The following is a 17,712-nucleotide window of genomic DNA, read 5'->3' as shown; positions in this document are numbered from 1 at the left end:
AAACAATTGGAAGCACAGGGAAAAGGTGAATAGCAGAAGACCTTGTAGTCTTTGTCGATGATGTCTGCTGAGAACTAGTTCTAGTTCTAATGTACTGCTAATAATAATAATAATAATAATAATAATAATAATACAGCTACTGCTTCAACAACTACTAATACTACTGTTGATTGTCGTGAACACAGAAAGTAACTAAAGTGTAATGAACACTTGTCAGTGTTCAATAATAACCCATATGAAGACAGAAACAGAGAATGATGATTTATCTGTATATTTCGACCCCCTTCTAGGGTCCTCTTTAGCAGATGAAGAGGATCCCAGAATGAGTCGAAATATACAGATCATATGGGCCGCAATTCACATTGCTAAACTCACAAACTAGTATTTAGTCACTTAGCCATAATACCAACTTACCTCATAATTTTGTAATATTTTAAACTTAAGATTTAATTTAAGTCTGCCCGAAATGCCTAGCCATGCTAGGTGTTTTAATGGTACACTCTGTAATTATTATTTTACTATATGTAAACAATACAATAACCAAATTCTGTAAACTCAGCATTGTAATCCTTATAGAGAATAAACTTTGAATTTGAATTTGAATTTGAGTTCGAGTTCTGTCTCCATGTGGGTTATTATTGAGCAGAGAGAGAGAGAGAGAGAGAGGAGAGAGAGAGAGAGAGAGAGAGAGAGAGAGAGAGAGAGAGAGAGAGAGAGAGAGAGAGAGAGAGAGAGAAATAGCTACCCACTAAGCTTGCAACTGTACAGGGTTCAGTGTCCGCTCTCTCTTTGAGGCATGAAGTGTGAGTGAGTGGGTCGGTGGGTGGGTGAGTCACAGAGCCGGTGGGTTGGTGAGTTGCACCCAGCTAGTGGGTCGGTAGGTGGGTGAGCCACCCGTCCACTGTATTAAAAAAAACACACAAAATCTGGACAGGCTGCAGGCCTGATCTGACAAATGGCTCCTGAAGTTTAACCCCACCAAGTGCTTGGGGAAGTACAGAGAAGACCGTAGGCGGAGCACAGGCTCGAGGGGGAAAAGGCTGCAAACCTCACTCAAGTTCCTTGGGATGAGTATCATACCGAGCATATTCCCTGAGGCGCACATCAACCAAATAATTTCTGCAGCAAATGCGTGTCTGGCAAATCTAAGAATAGCGTTCTGACATCTAAGTAAGGAGTCATTCATTCACGACACAGATATCAGACACGGCTAGAACAAGTGTAGAAGTCTTCAAGAGAAAATTGGACAAGTATCTTCAAGTGCCAGATCAACCAGGTTGTGATAGATATGTGGGGCAGCAGGCCTCCAGCAGCAACAGCCTGGTTGACCAGGCAAGCACCAGACGAGACTGGCCCATGGCCGGGCTCAGAGAGTAGTGAGACTCAAAACTCATCAGAGATAAAGGTACACTACACAGTGTACATCAGGCCCATGTTGGAGTACGCACCTCCAGTATGGAACCCACACTTGGTCAAACACAACAAGACTAGTCCCTGAACTAAGGATATATCCTATGATGAGAGGTTATGGGAAACGCAGGAGGACTAGAGAAGGATAAACTAACGACGTACAAAATACTTAGAGAAATTGACAAGGTGAACAAGGACAATGTTTCAGAGATGGGAAAGAGGATGTTGAAAACTCAGATGAGTTAGAGGGATGTTAGGAAGCATTTCTTCAGCCTTAGAGTTGTCAGGAAGTGGAACAATCGGGGTTCCATACACAACTTTAAAAAAGAGGTACCATAAGGCTCTTGGAGCCGGGAAAGAGTGGACCTAGTAGTGACCAGTGAAGAGGCCGGGCCAGGAGATGTGACTTGCCCCTTTTGAAACCACGTCGGCTGGTACCCCCCGTCACTGATGTTTTAATGCGGTTTTTACGGGAAAAACAATGTTTTAAAACATGGGTATAATGAAAAATATTTTCATTTAGCCCAAAAACATAACCCCCCTATTATTTCAGCGTTTGAATCCTCATTGAAAATGTTAAAAGTTTTGCCCAGGTGAACATTTTAACCCCAAAAATTATAAGGGCATTTTGAGGGGATCTATATGGGTCACAAGTGTTATCATGGATCTATGTTGGGCCCCGTGTTATCATGGATCTATGCTAGGTCCCCTTATTATCATGGATCTAGGCTTTGAATTTTACCCATATGGAATTTTAAACGTGTGTTATCATGGATCATGCAAAAGGTCACAACGTGTTATCATGGGACCCTTCCCTGGTCCGGCTGTTATCATGGATCTATGCAAAGGCCCAAACGTTTTAGGGAAATCTATGCAAAGAGTCCAACTTTTACCCTTGGACCTGCTAGGCCCAAACGTGTTATCATGGATTTTGCTGGCCTTAACAGGTCAAAACCCCGTGTTTTTGGAAACTATGCTGGTCACAACGTTTTATCATGGATCTTCCCTGGTTCCAACGTGTTATCATGGATCTATTTTAGGTCACAACGTTTTTTATCATGGTTCTATGCTAGGTAAACCATTTCATGGCCCTTTTGCGGTCACTAAATTTTAATATGGATCTATGTTTTAGGTCACAACGTGTTATTTGGGGAAATGCTGGAGTCCAACGTGTTATCATGGATCTTGCTGGGTTCCTTTTATCATGGACCTTTTTCCCAAGCGTTTATTTGGCCCTGTTAATTTAAAACGGTTTTTGGGGGCCTTTTGCTAGGTACAACGTGTTATTATAATTGTCTAAGGTCACCTTGTTATCTTTGAATAAAACTTGGCAAAAATTTTATCAGGGAATTTATTAGGTAACAACTTTTTTATCATGGATTTTTTTCTGGTCACAACGGTTTTTTGGGAATATGCCAAAGTCCAACTTTTATCTTGGTTTATGCAAAGGTCAAAACGTTTTATCAGGGATTTTGCTGTGTCACAACGTGTTATGGATTTTGTGGGTTCCCAAAAGCCCCAACCTAAAACCAAAAATGGCAGTGCCTGAGCGTGAGCAAAAAAAGGAAAAGGAATTACGGGTTTATATAAAAGTATGGTTTAAAGGCCCAGAGGTTATACTGCATTTCCCTTCCCATTTAGTACCCCTCACTTGGATTATGTTGCTCATTTCTGGTCTCCCAGGAAAGTACTGGTTTAAAAACAGGCTAGTCGATGTTTGGGAACAATCTTTTAATTTTAAAAGCAAAAACCCCCTTTAGAATGGTTGATTAAACTTTAGGTAAGTAGGTTGGATCTGGGGGAGATTTGCAAAATGGGTTAGGGGCCCCCTTTTCCTTGGGTAGCGGGAAAGGGAGGGGCAAATTTTTTTGTTGGGGGGATTGTGTTTGAAAAGATCTTTAATTGGGGGAAAGGTTGTTCTTTTTAATGGGTTTTTTCTGGGGGAGGAAAAAGGTGGCCACCCCCTCTCTATTGTCACTGTGATATTTTTTCCTTTAAAAGAAAAAAAATTGGCCCAAACTGAATATCAAGAAAAAACCAAAAAATTGAAAAAAATTTATACATTTTTAAAAAAATGGGTGAATTGGGAAATTTTTGTAGGGACTTCGTTAAAAATTTTTCTTGTTTTTACAAATTACAAATTTTCTAGTCGGGGAATGGAAACTTTTTTTTTTATATTAAAAGGGAAACAATCTGCGCTATATTATTATATAGGTTTGGCGCTTTTTTTTCTTTAAAAATTTTAAATAATAATAATAATAATAATAATAATAATAATAATAAAAAAGAGAATTTAAAGTCTTCTTTTTTTTTAAATCTTTCTTGACTCCTTCCACTAAAATTCCTGTATTCTCATTTACAACTTCCCCTAAAGGGGGGTTTCCCTTGTTAGCGCTAGGGGGGAGGTTTTTTAAACCAAATTTTTTGGGAAATTGGGACCCCCTTTTTTGGCCCCATTTTCCGGGAATTGGGGTAAAGGGGCCTTCCAAATTTTTCCCAAAAATGTTTTTTGGCTGTAAAAATCCCACAGGGTTTAAGGGGGGGCCAAGGGCTCCACTTTTTTTGTGTCGGGGGGGTTGGTTGGGTCCCTTAAACCAACATGTAAATTTTTTCCCAAGGGGGGGTGTTCTCCAAAAACCTTCTTGGGATGGGGTTTCCATTAAAAACCCCCCCTTTTTTGGAAACTTTGGCCCAATTTTTTTACTGGCCTTTTGGTTTTTCATTTTTCCCAAAATTTGGGTTTTTTTAAACCCATTTTTCCCCCACTTTTGGGGAAATTGGGAAGTACGGTGCCACTCTGAAGGAGGGGGGGGGTTTTTGCAATTCGGGAGCTTTTAAATTTTTGGATTTTGCATTTTTAAAGACAGCTATTAAAGGGAAGGATGGGGGGAAAAATTTTTCTTTTTTTGGGGGTTACATTATACATTAAAGATTTAAAACTTTGTGAAACATTTGGGAATTCTTTTTGATAAAACTTTTCGCCCTTCAATGGGCTTCTTCCTCAAAAATACAAAAAACAGTGTAATGAAAAAAATATTAATCAGTCCATAAACATTAAGGGAAAAAATTATTTGAGGTGGTCAGAGCATTTAAGGAGGTAAAATTTTTGGGGGGTGGAAAAGGGGTTAAACTAAAAAATAAAACTCTTTTTCCAAAAAGCTAATAAAGGGGTTATAACCCTTATATTTTCCATTTTTACCATCCATTAAAAATTTAAACCCCCTAAAATTCTTTAACACAAGGCTACTTACTTTTTCCGGATCAAGTCGGATAACATCTTTTCCCGGGAATTTATCCCCTTTTAAAGGTTTAGTGTTTCCTAGAAAACAACAGCAAAAATTTGTTAAAAATTATAACATTTTTTTACACCCTTAGCAGCCAAATTAAATTCCTCTATACGAAACTCCTTGCTCCCAGGTTGACCTCCAAGACAAAAGTATCTTAAAAAAAACCTGGGAAAGGATGTAAACACCCTTTTCCCAATTCCCTTTAAGCCCCAGTTGTTTTAAAAATTCCCCAAAATGAGCCCGGGGAGATGCTCCCTTTAAACCCTTGACTCCTGCTGCCCTGGTTTTATTTCGAGAGAGAGAAAAACTTTGAAAAGGGAAAAATACACATAGGTGGGCAGGACCCCTTTAAACTTTTTTTAAGACGGGGTTTGATAAAGCCCCATGGGGGCAGGGGGGGGACCTAATGGCAAGTAAAGGGAAGGCAGGGCCCAAAGGGCTATTCGCCCCCTTACTTTGGGGGAAAAATTTTTCCCCCTCCTCCCTTTACCCCTTTCCTCACACACACACACAAAAATAGGCCCCCGGGCCGTGATTGGGGCCCATATTAGATGGGCACCAGTTTGAAAAATACCAAAGGCATGAAAAACTAGAAAGGGTGAAAGGTTTTTGAAAATTGAGATTTAAGGGGTTGTCTGGGGGGGTTTAAAAAATCAATCTGACCCACTGGAGGACAGGAAAATGGGGGACATTTTTAACGACTTTACAAAATGCTGAGGGGAAATTAAGGTGGACAAGACGGGATGTTTCAGAGATTGGAAACAACCCCGGGGCCCGGGTTGGAAGCTAAACCACAGATGAATCAAAGGGATGTTGGAAATTTTTAAATCCAGAAGTAGTCGGGAAAGTGGAATAGTTTGGGGAAAAAGGGGTGGAGGCAGGATCCTTTAATAGCTTTAAGCAGAACGATAAATCGTTAGTTCCGGGAGTGACCAAAGAAACGACCAGTGAAGGGCGGGCCAGGGCTTGGACTCGGCCCCTAAAATTTCAATGGGTGAGCACAACTGGGTTTTTTTAAACAACAACATACATAAAATTTGATATAAAACAGGCCTAGTTTTCTAAACAATTTCCGGGGAAAATTTTAACCTAAACAAAAAAAACCCCAAACACACACACACACACACACACACACACACACACACACACACAAAAAAAAAGAAAAGGTAGGGTGAGGTGAAGGTTGTTTTATTTTTAACTTTTATTTAAAAGCCTTCAAGCTTTTGTGACCCATATATAACTGTGTGTGTTTTGGGGAAAAAAGAAAAAATGTGTAGGGAGGGAAAATTTTTCAATAGATGGGAGTGGCGGGGATATGGTAACAATAGTTTCATTGCCGGCTGCTTGTTGGGTAGGGAAAGTAAAAGCCCCCCTTTTCCCCCTTTTCCCCCCCCAAAAGTGATATTTTTGATTCCCGGCTGCTTTTTAAAAGGTAGGGTCAGTCTGGCTCCCCCCTTCCTTCCCCCCCCGAAAGGTGGGTGTGGGGCTCTGGGTCCAAAAAATTAATCCTAACTCAAAAGCTCCAGCACTCTGAAAATTTTTTAATGCCTGCCTTGTTTTTCCCTTAAGTGGATTTTTTGGGGAAAATTTCACAAACCCAATAAAACAACCCCTTTCCAGTCTTGCTCTGGTTGACTTTTTGTAAAAATCCACCACGTTTTTTGGGTTGCACCCATGGGGGTGTTTTCCCTTAAAGAAACGAGTAACCTTTTCTATTTTTTCAGTTGGATGACAGGAGGTCACCTGTCAATCAACGAAAAAATGATGGGGCGGATAACCCCGGGGGGCCCCCCATTTTGGATTTAATTACCTGCACCCTGATTTGCAGGGGTAACCCCACAACATTGCAGCGGAAAAAGAACCTGCTTTCCTGTCATCGGGATAGAATACTCAGGGCCTCTGTGAAAAATTTTGGCCGGTGGTTTTGCCAACCCCCTTACATTGGCAGCAAAGATTTCCAACCCAAAAGTGTACCACCAGACCCCCCCAATTTTATATATTGGCTTTTCCTGGACCGGGGTTTTTACCTGGAGATTTTCCGGGGTTCCGCCCCCCGGTCTGTGCCCAAAGGCCCTCCTTTGGATAGAGCCTGATAAACCCCAGGCTGTTGTTTGGCGCACACAAAGGCCAAGTCGGACACCCCGGTGATCGGAACTGACGGGTTCCCCGCCAGTCCCAGCTTGAAGACTCCCAGGGGGTCGGGGTTCCCCCTTATGTGTGCTGGGAGGCAGTTGAACAGTCTTGGGCCTTTTTATTTGGTCTCTTAACGTCTAGTGACCCCCCTGCTTTTCATTGGGGAGGGTGCATCGTTAAGTTTTTGTTTTGTGTGAGTGTTTTTTCCGTGCCCGGATTAATTTTAGTCCCTCTAGGTTTTTCCCAAAGGTGTATATAATCGTATCTCTCCCCCTTCCGTTCCAGGGAATAAAAGGTTTTTAAAACCTAAATTCCCCCCGAATTGAGGTTTTTCTCCGTTTTTCCCTTGCCCGTAATTCTCTGTACATTTTCTAGGTCGGAAATTTTCCACCTGCCTTAAGGGTGCTGTTAGTGTGAAAAATTTTCCCAGCCTAGATAAAAAAAAATGACCTAAAGGGAAATTTCATCTGGGCAGCCCCCCTTTTTTGAAGGTTCTCATTATCCATCCTCTTTTTTCTACGGGATGCGATTGATCAATGTTAGGTCCTTAAAAGGTAAATCCTCCGACTTTGACCCCCAGGTCTTTGACTTGGTGTTTCGCTCTTTTTGGGGCCGAATTTTTTTTGTACTCTGATAAAAGTTTAATTTCCTCATGTTTCCCCTTATCGATTTAAAATTTCTCATTGTTGAACTTCATATTTTTTCTAACTGAAAGTTTTTGGTTGATGCCCCCTGGACCCTTTTGCAGTGTCTGAAAGGGGGGCACTGTCTGGGCCCGGTGTCTTGAAAAGGAAGAAAAGTGCTGTGGCGGGCACCCTTTGTCTATTCCGGTTTTGGGATGGGGAACAAGATGGGGGGAAATTGTTTGTGGAACAGAGCTTTCACCATGCTCCTCGGACTTTCTTTTTTGGGACTCTCTTGATGTTTATTGGTGAAAATTATAGATCCATCGACCGACTTTTCCTGTTATTCCTTTAGCCCCATTTTTGGCTATTGCCAAAATTCACACTTGTCGAAGGCTTTTGCAAAAGTCTGTATATATTAAACTCCCTTCTTTTTTTCTTCTAAGGGAATTTTTAATTGCTTGGGGATCCAATAGTTAAAACAGGGGACAAACCCGTTCCCAAACCCATTTGCCCCAGGTTTGTGTAACTGATGGGTTTTTAGATTGGTTTTTGATCCCCCTTCCAGGACCCCTTTTAAAGATTTTTATGATATGGGGTTTTGCTAAGGGCTGGTTCTTTGCTTTTTTTGCTCTGCCCCCTTTGTGGGGGGGGATGTCTGTTTTTTTTTTTTAGTAACTGTGGGACGACCCTGTTCCCCTGCTCCCTCTCCATTTGGATGGAAAAAGGGTCGTGTAGGGGCTTCTTGCAGTTCTTGATGGGGAGTTCCATGAGTCTGGCCCCGGGGCAGGTGCGGGCTATCATTTATCGCCTGTTCAGAAGTCATTTTTGGGGTCAGGATAACTCGGAAAACTTTTTTAATCCCAAAATTTTTTGGCTCTCTCATAAAAAATTTATTTTTTATCTTCGACTCTCAGTCTGGTTGGGGGCCCTTTAAAAAAATTTAGTCATATTGGGACTTGATAGCTCCTCATTTCCCTTTTGTCTTGTTTGGACCCATCTTGTTTAAGTAGGGCCCAATACTGGACGTTGTTCTCATTTTTATTTGGCATAGGAAAAAAACTTTGGGTTTCTTTCATTTCATTTTTTGGGTTTTAGTTCTTCCCACGATTTCTGACTCCTAAAAAAGGGTTCTTTTTGCTTAAGTTCGATGCTTGCTATTTTCTGACCAGTGTCTCCCCACGCATTTTTAGATATATTTTACCTCTTTTTGCCGCTCTTTATTCTTTTCCGTCCCCCTGTAAAAGGGCGCCTGTCTCTTTCTATTTACATCTATTCCTTTTTTGGGGGGAATTGGGCCCTTTTGCATTCGAGTGCCCAAATTTCTGTTCTAGGCATAAGTTGGGGCCCGTGTTGCTTAGTATATTTCCCCGCTTATATCCCGTTTGGGGCTTGGTTTTGGCCCTCACTTTATGTTTTTTTTATTGAAGTTGAATTTGGTGAATGCTCCCCCCGTGACTAGTCTCATTTTCGGTCTGGGGCTCCACGCTACATGTCTGAACCCCAATTATGTTGTGATCCAAGGGATATTGTTTTTTTATATGGTAAATTTTTTATCAGATCATCATTTTAGTGAAGGGGGTCTAGTTATTCTCTCCCGTCTAGTAAATCTATTATTTGCTGGTTTTAAATTAATTTTGTGCAAAAATTTTAAAATGATGAAATTTTTTTCAAGGCCCCTTGGGGTTATTCAACAATTTTTTGCTATATTCCTCCATTTAAAGGGGTTTAAATTGGGGAAAACCCCCCGGGGCAAAATGTTTGGGGGCAGGAGCTGGAAATTTTCCCGACAGTGGTCAATTTTCCCCCTTTTTCCTGGAATTTTCTGGGATGTTGCATCCCGGGGGCCCAGACTACCTTTTCGGTTTTGGGTTTCGTTTTTTTTCCCAAAACCCACCCACATCATTTGAGGCATTAAGGGAGTTCTGTGCAAAAAAAATGACTCCTGTTTTACGTCCCCCTTTTTCCTTTCTCTGTCCCTCTGGAATTGGGAACCGGAATTCTTTTCGTTGTCCCAAATGATCCTTTTTGTGGGTCTCAGTGAAAAACGAACATTTCCTTTCCTCTGCAAATGGGCCACAGATGAAAGGTATTTTTTTTGTTTTTTTTGCTTTTAGACCCTGTTTTTTCAAGAAAAGTTTTTATTGGACTGGTGGTATTGTTGGTACTGGGGGGGGGTTTTTGGGGATTTGTATCTTATCTTTGGGTTTTGGTGGGGGCCATCATTTTTGGTTTTCCCCTCCAAAAATTTTAGTTTTTGTACGTTTCTGCCATTTCCCGCCAAAAATTTTTTCCTTCCTGGCACTAAAACCTCTCCCTTTTTGAGTGGCTTGGGTAGCCAGGTTTTCCCCGGGCCCGGATGTTTTGTATCTTTTTGTCCCCCTTTTGATGGTATGGGCCCGGGAATTTAAAAATTATAAAACTCTTTCCTGTACTGAAGGGTAAAAGTTTCAGAATTTAAAAAACTTACAGGAAGGGAGTTTGCATTTTCCTTTTTCATATAGGCATGGCATTTTCTAGGGGTGGTCATGGTTCGTCCCCTCTGTTTTTCCCGATTTCCCATGCCAGCAGATACCAAGTGCATAGTATGTGCACAGGCTTGGTTTTCCCTTTCCTTGGGTTTTTTGTGACTGTATTCCCCCGTTGGTGCATGTTTCCCCGTCTTTTCTTTATCCCCTAAGCCAACAATGGGCTCCCCCCCAGTTGTTTTTGGGAATTTTATCCTCACTTTGCTAGTGGGAGTCCTCTTGTTTTCCCTTTTCCTGCGGGGTTTTTTAGTTTCAATATTGGTTTTTTCTTATTTTTCCCTTGCCCCCCTTGGCTCCTGTCCCCTATGAGGGGCATTTTATATATATTCCCTTCCTCTTAATTCCCCTTACCTGGACAAAAACTCCCCCCTTTTTGTTACTGTCTCCCAGGACAAACACCTCCAACCATTACTGTCTCCCCGGACAGCCCCCTCCCCTTCACCTTCCTTTTCCCCCCGGACAGCATATCGGCCCCCCATTTACTATTTTCCAGAAATTCATCTCCCGCCTTACAGTTTCCGGCTTCCCTGGCCAGTATCAAAACAGTACCTTAGCCCAGACTTTTTTGTTCCCATTTTTGTTTTAGAAAGCTGGGTTTTAAAACCCAAATTTTATGTTGTCCTCTTTTTTAAAACCCTTTGATTTTGGGCCCAAAATTTATCTCATTTGGGCCTTCCCCCCACTTCCCTGTTTTTAAAACTGCCCTTTTAGTTTCCCGGGATATCTGCACAAAGGGGCCGTGACATAATTTCCACAAAAACAATTTACCCATGGAAGCCCGTTTGTTTTGAACCACAAAATAAAAATTTTATTATTATAATCGAAAACGCTAAACCACAAAAAGGGCTATACAGCAGACTAAAACAGCTTCATAAAATTTTAATGGTTGATTTACTGCAATTTACCAACCTCTTGAATATTCTATTAATAAACCTCCTTAAATGAAACTCTAGCTATTTTATTTCTGTTTCTTTTTTGTTTTATTGGACAAAACCTTTTGTTCCCATTTATTTTTTAATGTTTGTGTTTTTATGAGGGCCCCAAAACCGTTTACAGTCTGCTTTTTTTGGAAAAGTTTGGGAAAACCCGTCAAGGGTTCCGGGCCAAAGGGGCAAAATTTGGAAGTCAAAGGGGTTCCCGGACCAAATCGAGGGTTCCCGGGCCAGTCGGGGGTTGGACCAGTCGATCTGATCCAATCAGTGGGGCCTTTTTCCATACTGGTCGTTGAGTTTCAAATTTTTAATTTTTTTCCTAAAATGCATGTTTTATTGTTTTTTTGTTTTCTTCTTTAAAAAATAAAATGAACTTTTTAATTTAAATTTTTATTTCGTTTTCTATTATTTAATTTTCCCGGGGGGAGCCAGCTTTGGTAAACTGTCTGAAGTTTTTCGAACAGGTAAACCTTAAGTGTGATTCAATTAAAAAACCTTTTTTCCTGGGCATTTTTAAACTACTAACCCAGGGGGTTTTAAAATTCTCCCAACCTCTTCGTCATATTCTTTCCTTTCACTGGAATGCAAAAATTGTTTAAATGCGCGTAGTAACGTGGTGTATGGGAACATTCCTGCATCATGCCCTTGGGGCAGGGTTTCCTTTAAACAAGAATTTTTCGTCTCCATACTTTTGGGGTTTTAAGGGTTTTGTGGAAAAAAGTTATTTTAGGGAAAAAGTGGAAAATTTTTTATTAATGAAGAAGTTTAACTCCTCTTTTAAGCCGATTAAATTTCTATTGAAGACACACTGCTCGTTAACGCTATGGCATTAACTTAATTAGCAACTCTGTATACAAACTTATTCAACAACCGCTGTCATATCCATCACATATGTATATTCTATATTCTTTCCCCACAAACCTTGACCTGACCCTCAGACTCTTTATATTATTTCTTTTCTGTAACATTCTACCATAAATTTCATTTTTTTTTTGTAAACTGTCTACACTTCACACCTATCCGGCGTAGCATATTCCTTGTCTAGATAAATATAACAAATCCTTTCCCTTCTCTAAGAATTTCTCATTTCCGTGCTTCACTGCACACACTTGATCCACATAACCTGTTTCCTTTTATGTATATCTACTCTGTTCCGCAATTACGGCTTCTGTTTTTCCCATTATCCTTTAAAAAAAATGTCATAGACTTTACTAGGTATGCTTAACGAACTTGTTCCCCTGTAATTCGTACACTTGTCTCATTTTTCCTTTTGTAAAGGACTACACAGATGGTCACTGGTAAGAAACTCCATCTGCTATGATATAAAAAGTGAGAAAAGTGAGTACATTAGTAAGAAAACGCATTCACATTCGGTCATAGAGCGGAAGAAACAGGTAAACTACCCAGATATATTAATGTCAATTTTCTAACCTAACCGAACCTTTAGAACTCAAAAAAAAGAGGTAATCAATGACGGACAATAATAGGGTGAATCGCGAGAACTTTTAAAATAAGAAAAGCCATGTCGATGATGATGCACTTCAAGGTACTTGTGCTCTTGCGTTACAATTGTCTTGGAAATTACCTTCAAAGTGAGAAGATATCCGAGCCAGAAAATACTGCTCGCACAGTTCACACGTTTTGAAATTTTTACAAATATAATAATACTCGCATAAGACTCGTTAAAACATTTAAACTATTGGGACTTCGTCATAGCATTCGGGAAGTACTCTTAAGTTAAGAACGGAAACGAGAGACATGTCTCATAACCTCACAGAAAATACTTGACGGCCAGATGTCTAATTTGCACACTTAATTAACAGTCCACTGGAGGGAGAGATATGGGGGAAAGCATAAACACTGTGATAAGTAAGGGTGCCCTAGGCAGAGAAATGTTAACATCCATGGTCCTTGACCCTTCACCATTCTATCAGCAGATATAAGGCATTTTGTTATTATAGAGATAAAAATCTACAGAAAAACTAGACAAATTTCTTTAGGTGTTTGATCACTCAGGCTGTGATTTTTATGTACCTGAAGGTTGCAAGTAGCAACAGCCTGCGATCAGATGCTAGATGTGCTGGAAGAGTGGAACTCTCCAGGTCGGTCACAGGTATGACAGAGCTTTGCTCTCTGCCAATATTTTAATTCCTTCACACACGAGCTGAATATATGCACCATATTCTCTGTTGATCCCCACGTGATTTCAACATTTCTATCTTAATTCCATCCACTTTCAACCTACTTATTGCATCACTTCCTTTATATTCGCTTCTGGCTCTTTCTTCATTCCTACAAATCCCCTTCCTCTTTGTCCCAAAATATGCAGTTTCTAGTGTTATTTTACCATGTTTAAATTTACATAAAATGAAGTAGCTTAATGCATCCCGTGGCTTGCTTGGCAGCGTACTCACCTCACGTATTGAGTGTCCGTGGTTCAATCCTCGGCATGGGTGGAAACGTTCGACATGTTTCCTTTCACCTGCTGTCCTTGTTCTCCTAGCAGCAAGTAGGTACTTGGGTGTTAGTCGACTGTTGTGGGTCGCATCCTGGGGGACAGTACAAGGACCCCCAGTGGAAATAAGACAGTCCCCGATGACGCACTGACTTCATATGGTTATCCGAACAAGTATTATCTTACCTTACTTTATGTAGCACATCTAAAAATTTTAAACATTAATAATGATATCTCTAAGAATCTCTTCTTTACAAACTTCTTATCTTCAGGTGCATAAACACTTGCTTGCCCACTTCTCACAGCCTACCCCACTTGCAAATAAACAGCACGATTCAGTATGACCACAATAAAAGAAAAATGAATCCCAAGCACTGTTGTGATGCATCAGTTACATTCTCAAGGGATATATTTCTCATTCAAATACCTTTACTATTTCAGGGACGGGGAGGAATGGAAAGAGAACAGACGTGTGCTAAATGTACGTCTGTTGCGTCCCAGCTCAGTGACGTTGCACCAGGACGCCTTCGGCCAGGTCGCCGACTCTTTACTAAGATGCTGGAGTTCTCTGACTCCGGGATGCCCTATACCACACCTTGAGCGAGATCTCTACCGCTGGAATATTGAGTGTCAGTATGATCTGTTATTTGTTTTGGGGGTCTCTGTGTGTGTCTGGCTCTGTGCTTCTTTTGTTCATATGTTCGTCTTTTACTATTTTTGTATCATTATATATTTTTAACTTATGTCTTCTGGGTATTTGGAGGCGCTCAGATTTTTTCTGGAAAATTTTATAATGGTCTCACTATTCGTTAAACATTGCTATACTGTACACACGAAGATTTTTGTTTATATATATATATATATATATATATATATATATATATATTTACCCCAAGATATAGGCATATTGGGCAGCGCCATTCTTCTCGTGAGTCAACATACCACCATAAAAACAGTGCAGCCCAGGTAGTAGGCATTCAGTTGGTGATATCATAGCCATCATTGGTAGTTGCAACATTCATGTATCATATCACAAATTATCATTATCAGTTTGCATCAAATCTTGTATATTTTTTTGTGAAATGTTGTGAATCTGTTGTAACACCAATGTTAACGTACTATTCACTGAATTCATCCTTTAAATAATTATTTTTAATATTATTTGTAATCTGTCATAATAGCTCACCAAACTTGTAGTTTATGTTTTCTTGTGCTCCTGTTTCTGGCAGTTTATCAGCGCTTTCCTTCCGTGGTATATTAGCATAAAATAGTATCTGCACGAATTTACGAGCATTTTGTTATTTTCCAAAATAAAAAAAAAAATCTTTCATTATGTCCTCTACAATACTGTTGGCACATTTCTATTGTCGATGTAATGAGGCTGACAGTGAGTTCAAAAATACAAGTGAGTCATGCGTTATGTTAGTGTGTTCGACGTTCGTCACCCAACCATATGGTATGTCCTCTTGACCAGTGTTCTGGCAATTCAGTGTAGCATTCTGGGGGCCCAGTGCTGCACTTATTGTCCAACTCAATCCGCCGATCACGTGGAATCCGGCTAATTAAGCCAAGGTGACGCCATTTCAGCCCACCTGGCTGAATGGCAGACTTCTGCATACACTGGTGCTGTATAGTCCTTGTGGCTTAGCGCTTCTTTTTGATTATAATAATAATAATGCATACACTGGTTGTGACCACTCATGCTTGGAATGGGTCTTGATTATTCTGTGTTACTCCGATTTCTCCAATCATTACTATTATACATAGTGTAAATACTGGTGAAGGAATACATGGGTAAAGTAATCTACCCTTGCTGTGTTTGTCTTGCCCTTGCTCCCCCCTACTGATTGCTTTATTTGCTGACTTAGTTATAACTAGGTGTTACAGGCCTTTAGACTACCACATGTGTTTATAAAAACATTTTTTTTTTTCAAATTTCCCCATGTGCGAGCAACATTATAATTAATGATACCTTGGGATGATGATACCCAGCCTTGAACTCCTGCCAGCTTTTCAAGTCTGACAATCTTTTTTTTTTTTTTTTTTGTTTTACTAACTACAGAGACCCTGAACCTACACCAGTTCTAGAATTTTGTGATCCATATGTGAATATCTGGTAGAAACCCGTTCACGTTCAGTTTGATGATGGTTAGGTGGCCACTCATTACGATCAACGAGGTATCCGACTTTCTCATTTTAAGTTTGCCATTATCATGATATCACTGTCCTAACACGGACAGTGATATTATGTTTTTCCTGCTATTAGAGTGTATGTTCTGAAGTGTTTTAAAAGTACTGACAATCGCCTTATTTTTTTTTATATCTTTATTGCTACAAGTACATGTACAAGGTATACAGGCCTTCCTGATATCAATGGCATACTACTATATAGAAACCCATTTGTTATGCAGAGCATTTCGTGCAAATTAGGTCAGTTTTGTCTCAGGATGCGACCCACACCAGTCGACTAACACCCAGGTACCCATTTTACTGATGGGTGAACAGGGACAGCAAGTGTAAGGAAACATACCCAATGTTTCCATTCTTGCCGGGAAATCGAACCACGGACCCTCAGCGTGTGAAGCGAGAGCTTTGCCTACCAGGCCACATTACAAATTTATAAGCTGTCGTTTACATTTTCCGAATTGCATTTTTCCATGTGTGCAGGAATGTTGAACTAATATACTGATTACATTATCACATATTTTCCAAGCGAAATCGTTGAACGCTTCCCTTAAGTCTAATTGTTAGTTGCTACTTTTTCTTTCTTCTACACTTCCATTATTTTTTTCCCTTTTCCTAGATTATTCCGCTTTCCCTACTCTTGTTCTCTGTCTGTCTCTTTCTGCCTCCCCACATGTCTTTGGGCAGGTGGCTGGGTTGATGAGCTCAGTTTCTTGTGGTCAGCCTGGGGCCTCGCTCCTGGGGAAGCTGGTCTGTGGCCGTCTGTGTAACAGCTAATTTTGTGTGGTAATTGAACATAATTTGCAAGAAAACCTTTATTTTAGACTTTGCTCACATGGGTTTTATCAGGTGAAACGTCTAGGAGCCTTGAGTAACTTTTGTTACAGCAAAATTATATTTGTACTGATACACTGAAATTTTCATGGGCACCTTACGAAGTGGAGTGAAGCCAGACTGGTTATTGGGAAAAATTATTTCAAACAGCAAAACTATATGGAGTCAGCGTTGTTTGCAAGTCCAGTACAGCCATCAAAACATTAATAGTTTTAGCTTGTATGAGATCCTGACTAAATTAATATTATCCCATCAAACAGCGATTCGGTGACCCTCAGTTCTTGACATCTCTTTCCATGTATCGGCACTTTCTTTAACAGTCTTTTATGTGGGACTCTATCAGAAAATCTTGCTAAAATTTAAGTAAACAACATCATTGTCTTTCATATGGTCCACTGCATCAAACGCCTTGCTGAAGAAAATCGATAAATTTGTTCGGCATGAACGACCTCATGTAAATCCGTATTGTGAGTCGTTAATCAAATACTTGCCCATTATTTGATAGTGAAAATTGTATATGACGATGCTCCGCCCAGCCTACAAGCTTTTTTTTTTCAAGTTTGTGAGCTGAAAAATCTTGTACATCAAATGAAAGAGAGATTTACACCAAGAAGTGTTTGTGTCTATAATGTGGTCCCTAATGGCTCAAATGCAATCCATAGACTTTAAATATACTAGCTTTCTCATTTATATATTTTGTTGGCAGCTCTTGGCGTAATGGTGTTTGGAAGCAGGTTGGGATTTCTTAGTGAGGACTCTGAGAGCTCCAACACCAACAGTAGCAGGAACAAGGAGGAGATGGAGAGGTTCATCGAGGCCATACATGGGATCTTCAAAGAGACGTGTGCCATGGGTACCTTCCCACCTGCGTTGGCAAAGGCACTTCGCCTCCCTATTTGGAATCGCTTCGCTGATGCCGTTGATCGTGCCCTGGGTGCTGGTAGGTAGTAATCTCCTTTTCATACTCGCCCTTTAATACACTTTCCCTCCATATCGCCCTGTTGCTGGTAAGCAGTGATCTCTGTATGCATATCCATTAGTACACTCTGTTAATGCCCCCTACTTATATTTTTTCCACCTTTACTTCCAACTGCCTAAAACTCGAGTTCTCTGTACCACGAATAAGACACATGTGCAACACTTGGATACCTTTATTGCTGAAACGTTTTGCTTGGCGCAGCTGGCTTCTTCATTACAGGACGGAAGTGACTTTTATGATGGAGACAGTAGAAGTATAGTAGTAATTTTAATTTGTTCAATCCTTTAACCTTGTTAGGTTATCAGAAGAGCAGCCAGATGTGAGGTGTAGTAGTTGGAGATGGCGTC

At 40.4% G+C, this 17,712-nt stretch overlaps 1 protein-coding gene across 1 annotated transcript in view; it reads left to right on the top strand.

The window, feature by feature from the left end:
- sad (Cytochrome P450 family protein sad) overlaps positions 1 to 17,712 on the top strand; it is a 44,186-nt gene that overhangs the window by 10,030 nt on the left and 16,444 nt on the right. Inside the window, exons 2-3 of the mRNA XM_053772963.2 lie at positions 13,810 to 13,997; positions 17,093 to 17,326. Coding sequence (XP_053628938.1) covers positions 13,810 to 13,997; positions 17,093 to 17,326 — 422 coding nt within the window. The remainder of the gene's footprint in view (positions 1 to 13,809; positions 13,998 to 17,092; positions 17,327 to 17,712) is intronic.

This window comes from Cherax quadricarinatus, chromosome 9, assembly GCF_038502225.1.
Source record: "Cherax quadricarinatus isolate ZL_2023a chromosome 9, ASM3850222v1, whole genome shotgun sequence".
NCBI lineage: Eukaryota > Metazoa > Arthropoda > Malacostraca > Decapoda > Parastacidae > Cherax > Cherax quadricarinatus.
This window is presented reverse-complemented; position numbering and strand designations above follow the sequence as displayed.